Source organism: Hakea prostrata, chromosome 6 (genome assembly GCF_041222555.1).
Source record: "Hakea prostrata isolate BN-2017 chromosome 6, UWA_Hpros_2, whole genome shotgun sequence".
NCBI lineage: Eukaryota > Viridiplantae > Streptophyta > Magnoliopsida > Proteales > Proteaceae > Hakea > Hakea prostrata.
The window spans coordinates 7,470,943-7,484,870 of NC_142605.1; the positions used below are offsets into that span (position 1 = coordinate 7,470,943).

At 38.2% G+C, this 13,928-nt stretch overlaps 1 protein-coding gene across 5 annotated transcripts; it reads right to left on the reverse strand.

The window, feature by feature from the left end:
• Positions 1-5,189: 5,189 nt before the first annotated feature.
• Positions 5,190-13,567, reverse strand: LOC149012187 (uncharacterized). Of its 5 annotated transcripts, XM_089159894.1 has the most exons (12): positions 13,512-13,567; positions 13,224-13,321; positions 10,763-10,828; positions 10,598-10,671; positions 10,189-10,451; positions 9,364-9,512; positions 7,996-8,320; positions 7,681-7,881; positions 7,403-7,534; positions 6,643-6,807; positions 6,333-6,506; positions 5,190-5,649 (listed from the first exon to the last, which is right to left on the reverse strand). In XM_089159894.1, exons 3-12 carry the CDS (start codon positions 10,773-10,775, stop codon positions 5,544-5,546), a joined length of 1,602 nt encoding a protein of 533 aa, XP_089016020.1. In that variant the 5' UTR covers positions 10,776-10,828; positions 13,224-13,321; positions 13,512-13,567; the 3' UTR covers positions 5,190-5,543. The 5 variants fall into 5 exon arrangements, with proteins under 5 accessions (XP_089016020.1, XP_089016021.1, XP_089016019.1 ...); XM_089159895.1 differs by lacking the exon at positions 13,512-13,567 and having other exon boundaries at positions 13,229-13,451; XM_089159893.1 differs by lacking the exon at positions 13,512-13,567 and having other exon boundaries at positions 13,224-13,451.
• Between the last annotated feature and the right edge of the window lie 361 nt (positions 13,568-13,928).

Below are 13,928 nucleotides of genomic sequence, written 5' to 3' on the forward strand. Positions count from 1 at the left end.
CCATGACTTGATGTTTTTATCTTCCTATATGATTCTAATACATCCTAGGAATTTCCCCTTCGAATTTCGGATCATTCCGACTTCAAACGAGGAAGTTATGGCCAAAAGCAGATCAGTACAATTCGATCTTGACTTGCTTCGATCGCTTGGTAGATCATTGGGCCAGTCTACCAAGCACTCGACCAAAGGAGTCAGTAGCTTCGTTTTTTGCCCGATTTGATTCGTTTTCTCTCTGATCTTTTAGGCATCTTCCCTAATGTTGTATCTATGATTGTTAGGAGTCTATTTGCTAAGTTTGGAGTTGCTCTCTTTGATCTTTGGATCATCTTCTTCGATAATCAAGGTAAGGACAGTTAATTCCTTAACTACATGGATTTCTTGTTCTCTGGTTTCTACCTTATGAAACTATGAGATTACTTACTGTTATTGTAATTTAATTCTGATCTCTTGCTGTGAGAACAGTAGCACCTTTTTATATTATCTTTTTCATTATTCATGTTATATGAATTACCTATTATTGCCTAATCTAATTTTGCTTTTACATTCTCTTGTATATGATGAACTGTTGGTTGTATATGTTATGACTGATCTGAGAATGTGTTTGCTTAAGTTTGGTTTGGGATTGGGAAGTGTCATTTTGACACTTCTGTCCTTGGACATCGGAGGGAATAGTATGAGATGTTCTCCGAAGATGCCCATCGACGCTTTCCCGAATCAATGGTTGTCATACCTAGGGCTGTCTAGCAGTGTTTGGCTAGGATATACCCCTATTATATCAGACCTTAATCGGAAGGGTATTGAGACCGAACGACCCGTGGTAGCAATGGGGATTCGTGGGCGCTCAAGACCGGTGAAAAGATCCGTGAGAGGACATGGATCACATTGTGGATACTCGAAAGAGGCCATTTATTGGAGGGTTGCATATGGCTAGACTTGGGCTCATGGGCACTCAAGACCGGTAACCAACCCGTGAGAGGACATGAGAGCTTCTCGTTTACCATATGTGGATAACCAATAGGGTTGATGAGTCCGTAGTCAGGGACTATTAGGACTCTAGTGGAAAGGATACCGGAAAGGATCGTCAGGAATGAGGAATGGAAGTATCTGGACCTGAGTTGATGTAACTGAGTAGATGACTTGCATTGGGCTAGGCTTTTCCCTGACATGCGCCAGTACTTATGCCAAATGGTTGTGAGAGAGTGTGTTGACTTAACCCCCTGCCATGGTTTGTCCTGAGGGATGAAGGACCCATTACCAACCGGCTGCCCAAGAATACCTTAAATGGGTGAGGGAACCCAAGATATCTTATATGGTTAAGGGTGTGAGCGGACTTTCCCAAAGAAGTAAAGTGCTATGACTTAAAGCATGTCTACCATAGAGACCAGCATACCTAGAGTTTAGATGCATACATACATTATCTGTTCCATATTGCATTGCATCTTGTTATGTTTTGCTGCATGTTATTTATGTTGTTATGGATTAACTTGCCTTACTGAGTTTCTTCGAAACTCATTCCTTTTTGTACATTTTCTTGTTAGATTATCCTACAGGTAATGAATATTATGACGAGCATTACAACGAAGCACAAGCTGATGAAGCGTATTACACGCAAAGTGCTGGCAACGATCAAGATTACTTTGATGATCCCCCGGCGGATCAAGCTGCGTACTACTTTTGAGAACGGCATAGAGTTAGAACGGATTCATTGGATTGATGAAGTCCATACTTATGAAGACGTTATCTATAAACTTGAAGATGCTTGATCTTAGTTTATTTCTTAGTACATTTGTTTCAGTTGTAATCCCTTTTGATTTTCATACTACGTTCCGCTATTTTTGGTAAAGTGAGTTTCCGCCTCACTTTACTCCTTTTTTATATCATTGGATATCTGGTATCTTTCCGCACTTTGATTATACTGATTGTTCATTTCTTGTTTTGAACCTTGTTTATAATATTAAAACTTGATTTATTTCCTGTTTATGATTATGTTATTGTATATGTGGGAGGATGATTTCCTCGATACTTGATCTCCGGGGCTGTGGATCACACTCCCGGGTATGCCAGTTAGGGTACCGGCTGGGGGGATGTGACAAAAACACATACCCCCTCGGGACATGTGTCTTCTACATGCTCGGGAGGAATAGTGTTCTCCCTTGAGAAGCACAGAAAACCCCCTCGAGACATGATTATTCTGAAGACTCGGGAGGAATAGTGTTCTCCCTTGAGAGGCATAGAAAACCCCCTCGGGACATGATTATTCTAAAGACTCGGGAGGAATAGTGTTCTCCCTTGAGAGGCACAAAAAACCCCCTCGGGACATGATTATTCTGAAGACTCAGGAGGAATAGTGTTCTCCCTTGAGAGGCATAGAAAACCCCCTCGGGAGGAAGCATATTCACCCCTTCAGGGAACATGCACAGAATAAGCTTAAGAAGCTCACTTGGACTAAGTCCAAGAGTGACGTTACAGATGGCCAAGTCAGAAGAGTTAGTTACAGATAACTACTCAATGAGGCCATTCCGAGAATTGGAGAGACGAGTCATCAGATAATAGCTCTATTTGGTCCGACAAAGAAGGAGCCGTTATTTCGAAGATATTCCACTCACTCTTCAACTGTCGATCCAAAACTTAAGGAAGCGCCGCCTCCAGGTAACCTTTATATAAACCCACCTCCTACATGGAGAAAGGGACGAGAACTCATCTGATCAATTATTCATTACGTTCTTGAGAACTCTCTCAAGAACTCTTATTGTTGCCTAGGCTGACTTGGGCGTCGGAGGCGGTTCCCCTTGCCAAAACTTGGCCGGACTATTCTTGTTTTCTTTGTGAGTGCAGGCATCTCAGTTATTCCAACTTAGCTGGAGAGCTCTTAAGGTGATCATCTCAATATCCGGCCCCCGAAGAAGTTCTAGACGCAACAAATTGTATCCACCATAGGGCAACAAACAAAGAGTTAAAATATAAATAATCCAACGGTCTCTACAAAACCTAAAGCCCGTTATTAAAATACTGCTGCAAAGTAGCGGATTCTCTCTCAAGTGATAAATATCGACACCAGAAGGTCGCGGGATATTTCTCGCAAGGTTTAAAGTATCGGTATCGAGTATCGTATCGGTAAGGTGATTTTAAGAGACGTATCCTCTTGTATCGAGTATTGTATTGCTCTGACTAACGTATTTTAGTGAAATTCAATGGAGAGACGTATAAAGATGTATCATATCGGTTGGGTCAAATATGAATACCTATCGGCTAGTATTGTATGGTATCGTGGGATACTTTAAACCTTGATTCCTCGTTCATATCTTGGTTCTCTCATTCCAATTTAGGAGTCTTCCTCGAAAGGGTACAGAATTGCGGTACTTTTCTTCAATTTGCGGACGAAGGAGAGAAACTCTAGATTCAACCTTTTCCCTTACGAGACGAGGGAGAAGTTATGCCATTAGGCGTAGAGAAAAATTTTCCCTTTAAATTTACTTATCACTGATCGGGTAGAGGTCAGGCAATTGGTCATGGATTAAATTTGACACTCAATCATGTCAATGGGGAAAAAAATAAAACCATGATTTCCATCATAAATCAACCAACACCAATAAAACCAGTCGTTGCCGGCAACCCTAACCCCAACCTTGCTCGGATACCAATGTAAACTAAAATCATAAAAGGAAGAGTTCTAGATCGCTTACCTTAGTGATTTTGATTGCAATGGATCTAGACACAAGAGGAGCCTCTTTGTGTTTCATTTCCCTTGATTTGCTTTGCATACTCTATAGGTTATTTCCACGGTTCCAAATTGAAGAACCACAGTGACGGAGGTTCAAGATTAGCTTCTTTCTTTGGAGAATTCGAAAAGCAAATGAGAGTATTTTAGTTTCCATGATCTATTTGGTATTTCATCTCTCTATTTATAATATTTTCCCTAAACCCTAATTCCTTAATTAGAGTTTTACTTAGACTTAACTAAGTGAGGGAAATCAATATTAGAGTCATGCTTAGACTCAAATAAATAGAGGAGTAGTCATCCTGGACTACATAACCGTTTTGCCGCCACCTATGACGCAAATTGTAGTGCAACCCACCCACTACGATTAACACATCGATTCACCCCCGCCCCCAACCAGCTCCCAACCAGCCCGCCAACCCTCTCTGCAAGGTCTAAAGTATTCCACGATACCATACAATACTAATCGATACATTTCCATGTTTGACCCAACCGATATGATACATCTCGATACGTCTCTCCATTGAGTTATACTAAAATACGTTAGTCAGAGTGATACAATACTCGATACAAGACGATACGTCTCTTAAAATCACCTTACCGATACTTTAAACCTTGCCTCTCTGTGTCAACCTGGGATTCACAATAAGAACCTTCACAATAAGAACCCAAGTGTTGGATTATTCCAAATTTGACCCAAGTAAATGACCTAAAGCAAGGTTTAAAGTATCCCATTATACCATACGAGACTAGCTGATATGTATCCATATTTGACCCAACTGATACGATACATCTCGATACGTCTCTCCATTGAATTACACTAAATTACGTGTCTTAAAATCACCTTACCAATACAATACTCGATACCAATACTTCAAACCTTGACCTAAAGCACAAGGATTTTCATAGCAGAAGAAAGAAAGCAAAATAGGAGAAACAGTTCACCAGGATTTCTCCCACAGCGTAAATAATTAATTTTAGTTGATAGGTGCTGGAAAGACTAGAAGTTCATTGACTTCAAGGGAAGTTGTGGATCTTCATTTTCAGATGCAATCTCATGAATTAGTGAGTCTTTTGAACTTAGATTCATATATGAATCATGTCAAATTGTAGGTACAATGACCATCAAAAATGATCTTCAAGGGGTAGAATGAAGTTTCTTATGAAATGTCATGTATCTAATTTGGAGTTTGATTTACTGATCTACAATGTTCTAGGCCACAATATGGCAAGCTGACTCAATACTTGATAAAATAGATAACCAAGTATTTTCCCCATAAGAATTTCCCAAAGACGATATCCTCATTGAGCATCAACCAACAGAGTCGATGCATCCTTAAAACCACTTTCCCATTTGAGGTCACCACTAACAGCGGAGATTTGCCTCTCTCTCTCTCTCTCTCTATCCATGATCTTAATTGAGACGGTCCAAAGATAATTACCTAGTTAGAAAAAATATAGATTAACCCATCCATCAACCACATTTCCATACATTGCAGTCCACATAACCATCTCCACTTCACAAGTGGCATAACTAAACACAAGCATAGAATTAATCACACTAGCAAGTAACAAATGCATTCATGCTTGATTTAGATATGAATTTGTATTTAGGCTGTAACTGTCTGTGAGAGGTCAATATAGCTTCTCAACCAACTAAAAAGAAGGTACCAAGACTATCAAAATCCCTATGCAGTCACCAAAAAAAATTGCTAAATCTTTTAGGGGGAAGCACTAAAGCACTCTACACCCCTCCCTCACCCAACCTTGCCTTCTAATTGTTTCACTACTCTGGACTCTGGAGTTGCAATCTCTAATATGATCCTCACCACACATCCTTTTCACTGTCAGACTTATGTTTTCTCTTTTTCTTCCTCGGGACTTTAATTTCATTCTCATCTTCAACCTTGTCAACCTCCAAGCCATGGACCCTGCACACGAGATCAAATGTGTAAATTCTCTTTATATACAGCTTCAAGTTTCAGAATCTACATAACAATTTGTGGTAAAGAAAACAGACTCCTAGAATATAAAACTGCAACAATTATTCCTACACCAACAAGCATCCAACTCATATCAAGTCAGCCTTTATTCAACTAAAGGGGATGGAAACCCAGATTCTGTTTCACCACTCCACCCAATTAAATGGGAAAAAATAAAAGTTTGAATTAGGGGCAGGCATTGGCACAATGATTGGTGGACCACAGTTGTAGCCTGGTGTCCTGGTGTCAAGGTATCAAAACAGCTTCTCAAGAAATATTGCTGCAATAAGACTGCATATCAAAATTGCTGCCTTGCTAATTAAATACATTCCAATTAATGTAAAAGAATTAGGAATAAAGACTAATAAAAGAAAGCAGCAAGTTTTGTAAGGGGAAATGTCACATGTGATCGTTAAGTAGATGTTTGTGAGGGAATAACAGCAACATGAGAATGCAGACTAAGAGTGAGGGAGGGAGGAAGGTTGTCTGGATCAGCTATGGGGATAGCCTACCACCTAGATCCAAGGAAACATGGGGTAGGCCCCACATTTCAGGGGAGGGAGTGAAGGACCCAAGGTGTGTTGTTAAATCTTGGAAATGCCATCGAGGGTGGGGAGGGGAAAGGTACTCACTTCTCATTTTGCATCTCTGTGTTTGTTCTCTGATCATTATCAGCTCGTTGATCAAGTTCCTTGCTGTCAAGACAAAGGCCCTCTGATTCAAGAGGTTCACCAACATCATCCCCAATCCCTGTGGTTTTGCTTTTAGCACCTTTTTTCTTCTTATGTTTCTTCTTTAGCTTTTCACTATTAACAGGAATAAAAAAAATAAAAAAATCAGTCACAGTTAGAAAGAGATTGCTAGCAGTAAAGGAAAAACTACAAATAAAAACAAATTTCATTCTTTTTTTCTTTTGGTGGGGGTGAGGGTTGGAGGAGATACTTCTCATCTTGAGAATGTGTACTGAATTCTTGAACATCACCAACTATTGGATTGACTTGAACATTTTCAAGAAAGGGCTCCTTTAGCTGAGGAGGTATACTGTCCTCCTCACGGGTCATGTGCTCATTTTTGTCACTCTTCTTCTTCTTCTTCATTTTAAGCTTCCTGCAATCCCCAGAGACAAGAGAGTAAATCATTTCCCTGCTCAAGCCATAACATTACTACTGGTTGATATAATCTGTTGTGATAGGAAAATTTGAAACAGAAATGAGCAAATAACATAGATTTCATCAAAGGTAACAACACATTCCAATTGATATGGAAAAAATATCGTATTATAGGTAAAAGAGAGAGACCAGTCATGCATTTATGTGTCATAGTTGCCAAGGTGTCACCTAGACATCCATGCACCTTCCCAAATTCAAGGTGGGAGCTAGCCTCATGGCTGCACATTTTATAATTCATCAGTTATCTGACACCCAACAAATTTACATTGACATGTGTTTATTGCTTCTTCAATGAATATACTAATAACATATCCTATGTTTTGTTTAGCATATGTTGCTTTTATCATATTAGGTCATTGGTAGCATAATTATATTATATTGCATCAATATGGTTATATTTTTTGCAAATTACATTGTTGTATTACATATACCACAAGCCCAGGGCACCCCTCAAACACCTTGTGTTGACTAATTGCTAAATAACTATGGAATGTATTCTTGTGACTTAAATGAGCAGAACAGAAAGTACTCACTTCTGATCTTCTAGATTTCTATTGGACTCTTGAGCATTACTATTAGTTGGATCTTGTTCCTTGGTTTGAAGATAAAGCTCTTCTAACTTGAGCTCCTCATTCACCTTGTCTTTCTTCTTCTTTCGATTCTCACTACCAATAACAATACGAGTGTCAATCACTCTCCTGTGCAAACTTAACATGCAATAAAGAAAAGAACAATGCAGGAGAAAGAGTACGTGAAAAAAAAAATGAAACTAAAACTAAAACAGAATTAAAAAAATCCTAAAAAACCTCACATATCATCAATATGGAGCTGATTGCCAATGTTTTCATCCTCTAACCCCTTGCACAGCCCACTCTTGGAATCAGTCACAGATTGATTGATTTCTGCTTGTACAATATTTTTCTTTTTCTTTCTTTTATCCTTTGGTGTCCCATTGACTACATTGATATCATCAACAGACAGTAATGACAGATCACAAGGCTGGTCCACTTTCCTGCTTATAATAATTAAATGAAACAATTAGCACCTAAAGGAGGGGGGTGAAGAAAAAAAAAGAAATTTATTTTTGAAGGAGCAAAAAGTAGTATCTATTACACTAGGTTCTCACCTTTCCCTTATGGCGTCCAACTTTTCTTGTTTACCATCTTCAGGTGTTTCTGTAGTTGAGCTTTTCACCATTTTGGAAGTTCTGCTTTTGAGGAATGAGGATATCAGGGATTTATCTTCTTCCTCACTATCAAAACACGAAGCAGCACTGGACTCCATTTTTGTCCATCGTTGGGAAGCCTCCTTGTCCTCCTCAGAATTAATCACTTGATACTTGTCCTCATCAGAGTCACTCACTTGATACTTTTTCTTAAGACGCTTGTGTCTAGGACTACATTTTTCTTTCTTTTCACAAGTAGATCTCGGAGAAAGATGGATGTGCTCATCTAAAGAGTCAAATTTTTTGTCAACAAGAATTCATCCATGACCTTGGACAACCACCACACCAGCCCCCCACCCCCTCCCAAAAAAGAGAAAATAATCTATACCTCAGATGAAGAAATAATCAATGACAAAAACACTCAAAGAAAGTCATTCTATGGCAACCAATTCCAGCTGGAAGCAAAGAAAAACTCCAACCTATACTTCCACAAAGTATCATGACTGGTAAAACTATGTGCTTGCCAGTCTAGGGAAAGCCCTTGTTCTCCAATCTCTAGTCTGTATTAACTCTATAACTCTTCATTTGCCATTCACACAAGTTGCCATTTTAAGAAGTTGCCACATGGGACCATTGACAAGCAACCCCCTGAACCAGAACCACCACTCTATTCCTCTATCCATGTTTACGCTACCACAATATTATGAAGAAAATAATAAGACAAATGAAGAATTATGCATAATGATGTCGGCAATCTGTCAAGTTTCGGTCTAACAAAATAAAACGGCCAACCTGGTGCCAAAGGCTTACGCACAAGCAAAGTTTGGGTGGAATTTTCCTATGCAGTCTTACCCCAGGAAATTTTGCTGAGAGTCTGTTTGATGCCACATCAGGGTTACAACTATGTTCCACCAAGGCACCAACCATTGCACCAAGGCCACCCTAAGTTTCGGACTAACAAAACAAAGCTCCAAAATTGGTTGAAAATTGAACTTCAGAAAACTTTATGAAAATATACAACTCTTTAGGAACACAAAGAGGTACAGAGTAACTAGTTGCTTTAATTGAGTCAAAAAAAAATTTTAATTCCAACTTACTATTGTCATATTGATTAATATTTTGTGAGACTATCTTGATTCTTCGTATTAAAATTACTTGATCAAGGCAACCAAAAAGGTAGGATGCTAAAATACACAAACATGATATATTACTAAAGACAGTTCTTAGAAATTCTCATTATATAAAAGGGATGTAATTCATTATACACACACACGTCCCTTAATATATTTATATATCCTCCATAGTAAATACAAATTCAATTGCACATACCTCCTCTTCTGGTCTTAGCCCGACGTGGGGGAGTTTGTTCTCCAGGATCTTCATCATTAATAAAACTATCATCTGTGTCATACTCATCTTCCACAGATTCCTTAGATGCATCGCTTTCAGTCTCACCAATGTCTTCCCCATATGATTCTCTATAAATAATTAAAATAAAGGGAAACAAAACTGGCATCGATAGCATGATAAGAGAGCATTATCAATTGATGTAGAGATGCTCTTACATCACTTAAAGATGTATCCTTTATTCTTATACCTTCACGGTTCAAATCACTCTTACCTATGGATAGGTAACAGACAGTGATACAAATGACACAACCCATGAGACTACCATTGGAATAGAGTTTAAATTATCTATACTTATTTCTGATATTTATTGCTTTCTAGTCTAAGGAATGCCATTAGAAAGAGCCTTTTTAGAAACCATGATAGAGTAGGACTCTGCAGATAGTACTAAATTGCAATAGACTTTATAAGACTTCCTAGCATAGTTGTCAAGGAGACTAAGAGACCAAGGCATTCGAGGCATGCATGAGTAATGCGGCATATTTAATTTTACTTCATTATGCATATATGCAACATAGAACACATCTCAATACAATATGATACAATTACCCGGTAATGACCTAATATGAGAAATCCAAAATAAAGCAAACCCAAAACATAGGGATATAATGCTAGCATATCCATTAAAAAAGAATAGCCAAAGAAAAAGAATTGTAGCAACAATCACTGGAGGACAGAGATGGCAACAAAATGAACAAGATGTTAGATGTTTCTTATCTAGTCATTTCTTATACGAAGGAAGGATACGTATCATCATCACAACCACTCAAATGATGGCGTCCAACATTCAGATGATAACCAGTGAGATAGATGCTTTGGGGGCCCAAAATGGAAAATACGATTTCTTTATCCTCTTTAAACTCAAGATCCAAAGGGCACGTCTCTATTCTATCTGGCAGCAGAGCGCATAGAAGAACCGGACTTGATTTTCCCACATTGCACTGAACAACACTCCTCTTTGTTGATGTCTTACTATCTGTTGATGACTTACTAACAAATGATAATGTAGCCTGTAACAAGATGAAAATTGAAATTTTAAATCTATCAGTTAATGATAGCACTTACGTCACCCATTAGTAAGAAATTCATCTAAAACAGCATGCCTAACTTAAATGATAGACCCATCAACCAAAAAAAAAGCCCTTCAATGATAGACCTGGGAAATGCGAAGTGCTGGCCCATCTTTATTGCATGGGAGTGTGTAAGGCTTTCCTGGCCGCACTTCAATCCCTGTGGAAGAAATCTGGGCAAGTAAGAAATATAGAAATCCCAAGTTTTACTCTATACTATAATAACATTTATGAAATTCAGAAACCCTCACCCCAAAATGTCATTTTTCATGTAGGAATTTATTCTGTTGCACCAACTATTTATGGCTCAAGGTCCTCTGCAGAACAAGTGAAGCTCATAAGAATTAGTTAGACAATCCTACATCCACTTTGAATGAACAAAATTGGGAAACTAACATAATTAAAAAATAAAGATTTATAATTATCATTAGTAATATATGGAGTACGACAGCAGGTAGGATAACACGTAGTGCCATGATTCAACTCAAAAGTCCTAAATGGTGGTGAGAAAACTACAGGGGAACATTAAACATTTCCAAATAGAATGTCACTTATCATACTACTCCATTGTGTTTCTATCCAAACCTACTAGTTAGCTCATTGTGTGATAAAATCCAAGAAGTTTGATGGGGTTCCATCAACACGATCTTGTTGTACAAGGCACTCAAAATACAGCAACAAGGTGATCCACCCTATTGATAAACATGTAATCAATTTAAATGTTTTCACTTATTTGTATTGTCTATTTTGAACTGATCAAATGTCAACATCAAGTGTTAATGACAGCCAAGCCACTGCTTGACTAAAGCAAAGTTTTTGCTGTCATAAAGGGTAGATGTGATTAACAAAAGGCTGTGAAAAACTCAAGACTCCATAAAATCCAAGCAGCCTTTTTTATGCATGCCAACCGGGGTAGATCCAAAATTGGTGTGATCACATTGCTGCACCAAGAACAATGGGGTTTGTGAACATAGAGCTACCAATAAATAATCTTCTCCTGATCACCAAGTGAGGAAGAACAGATTCAATTAATTAGAGAAGCTCAATGGATAACTGAAGATTGTGATCATAGCAATGATTGTAACTAAAGTTCGAACATTTTTTGTACTGGTGCATGTTCCATTCAAGTAGGCAGCAGGAATGAAATACTTGGCTTTTGTTAAGCATAGCATCCAATTCAAATTTTTATGTTAACTTTAATCAAACAGTTATATTGAAAAGGACCTGGAAACAGGCAGCATTTCAGGACATTAGAAACATCATCAAAGGATCTGAAATGCATTCAGTAATAATATAAAAGTTGCAGAACTGGAAAGGAACTAAATTGAACAATATCAGTCCAAATGTAAAGGGTGAATCTAATACAATCAACAGTGTGTTAAAATGTCATTTTCATGCAGAAAGCTAATTTGTGGGCACCAAAATGACCCCAACTTTTGGCTTAAGGTCCTGTGATGAACAACTGAACTCATCGGAATTAGTTATACAATCAAAATATTCAGTTTAAACAAACAAAACGAAAAAAATAGCACAGCTAAAAACAGAATGATTTATGATTATCATGAAATTATGTTGATTCTGTAATGCTAGGGTAATGCTAGGGAGGAAGCTACCAAGCATTTGTTCTTCTCTTGTGAGTTTTCTAGACATCTGCAGGCAGCTGGACCTCCGGGTCTTACCCAAGCTATTCATGCCCAGTAAGCTTTACATATTCTTTATCAACTTTTTCAAGCCCGCGAGTGAGACAAGGAGTTATTGACTGGTATTTTCTCCGCCTTTACAATTACTTATTTATCTCTGGGTTCATGGAGACAAAATTCTCTTCAGTAATGCTTAACCAAACTGTCTTGCTCTGTTAAAAATCATAGATTTCTGGTTGAGTCAGCCAGAAGGTAATTCTTTTGTAATTGATGTGAATTTTGTAAAGAGATATCATAGTACACCTATAATTGTTAAAACCTGCCCAAGCTGAAGTACACCGACTACACCTACTTTAATTGTCTAAGGTGTTCATTCCAACTCCATAGACAGAGAGGCTTGGAGTTTCTGCCATGAAAATAAAGGTTTCATAGGTACAAACTGGCTGGTATCATAAGGTCTACAACCCCAACAGAGCCTACCATAAATTTAATTTGTGAAAGTCTGAATTTTGCAAGATGGTTTGGATTAACCTTCAGTCAATTTGGACAGACAATATAGATGTCAAATTTGTGTTACCTATTCCAAACACGCCATGACATTGACTATTGAGAGCACTGCTATGAGATGTTTTGGGTTTTAACTGATAAAACTTTTGTTGTAACACAAGCGAAGTTTGTGCTGGCATAATCTTTATATAAACAAAGTATTTTCTTTTTCTCTTGTCATCGAAGAACAAATAAATATATATTCTCGATTAGAAATAGAATGGCAAAAAAGTAAGACGGCAAGGTATAATAACATGCTAGTGCTATGATTCAACTCAAAAAGTCATAGCAAGTAGAAAAACACAATCAAATGTTGCAGCTGAAAATACCATAAAGGAAAACGGAAGACAGTAAAGAGAGGGGGAAAAAAAAGAAAAAAGAAAAGAAAGAGACGCCAACATAGATGGAACCCGACTAACTCATAGCAAACAGAGCAGATCAAAGAGAGGGAGAAGTTGGAATAGGGCTTCTTGTAGAAAATGAATTCAAGGTTCACAAATGAATGAGCGAAGAGAAGAAGCTGTACCGAACCAGAAAAATTTCTTCGCTTTAGCGGGTCTCTCCTCCTCCAAGCTCGCGAGAAAAAGCTTCGTTTTGGCTTCTGGGTCTTGAGTGCTACCTCAACTACAAGCACAAGAATTCAATTGTTATTCAGTTCCGACTCATGCTTTGGAAATCGAAGGGCCACACTTGGCACACCGGTGACAAGCGAAAATAAATTTTATAACCTAGGTTGCGCGGGAACGAGAAAAGTTTTGTGTTTTTTGAGGGAAACTGAAAAGACTCATAAATATCAAAACTCATGGAGCTTTACTTGGGTGCAGCGCGTGCTCGTTACGGCCAAGATCGAAACGAGGGAGGAGATTTCGATCGCTCATTTCGTGAACTGTTCAAAGTAACTTAATGAATAGTCATGATCAAAATCCATACCCTAATTCAATTATTTTTTTATTATTTTTTTGGGTAAGTTGGGCCTCCCTATTCAATTTTTGCGGTAATGTGCATTTTATGTGTTGCACCTAGGGGTGTCAATTTATAACCTGAACCGTTCAAAATCGATCCGCACCGGCCCGTTATAGCCCGAACCGAACTTTAATGGGCCGTAATTGGGCTGAAGGTTGTAGAGTCCGCACCAACCTGAAACCAAACCGCAACCCGTTATAACCCGTTTTGTAATTTTATATTAAATAGTATTTTAATCATTATATTACCATTAGGTAATTGATATAGA

Bases quoted from the DNA above. Each gene is read 5' to 3' on its own strand.
- LOC149012187 (XM_089159894.1), bottom strand. The intron at 8,321-9,363 runs GTATGTGCAATT...TTGACTCTTTAG, and splicing joins GGCTAAGACCAGAAGAGGAG to ATGAGCACATCCATCTTTCT. The intron at 6,507-6,642 runs GTATCTCCTCCA...TCCTGTTAATAG, and splicing joins ACACATTCTCAAGATGAGAA to TGAAAAGCTAAAGAAGAAAC.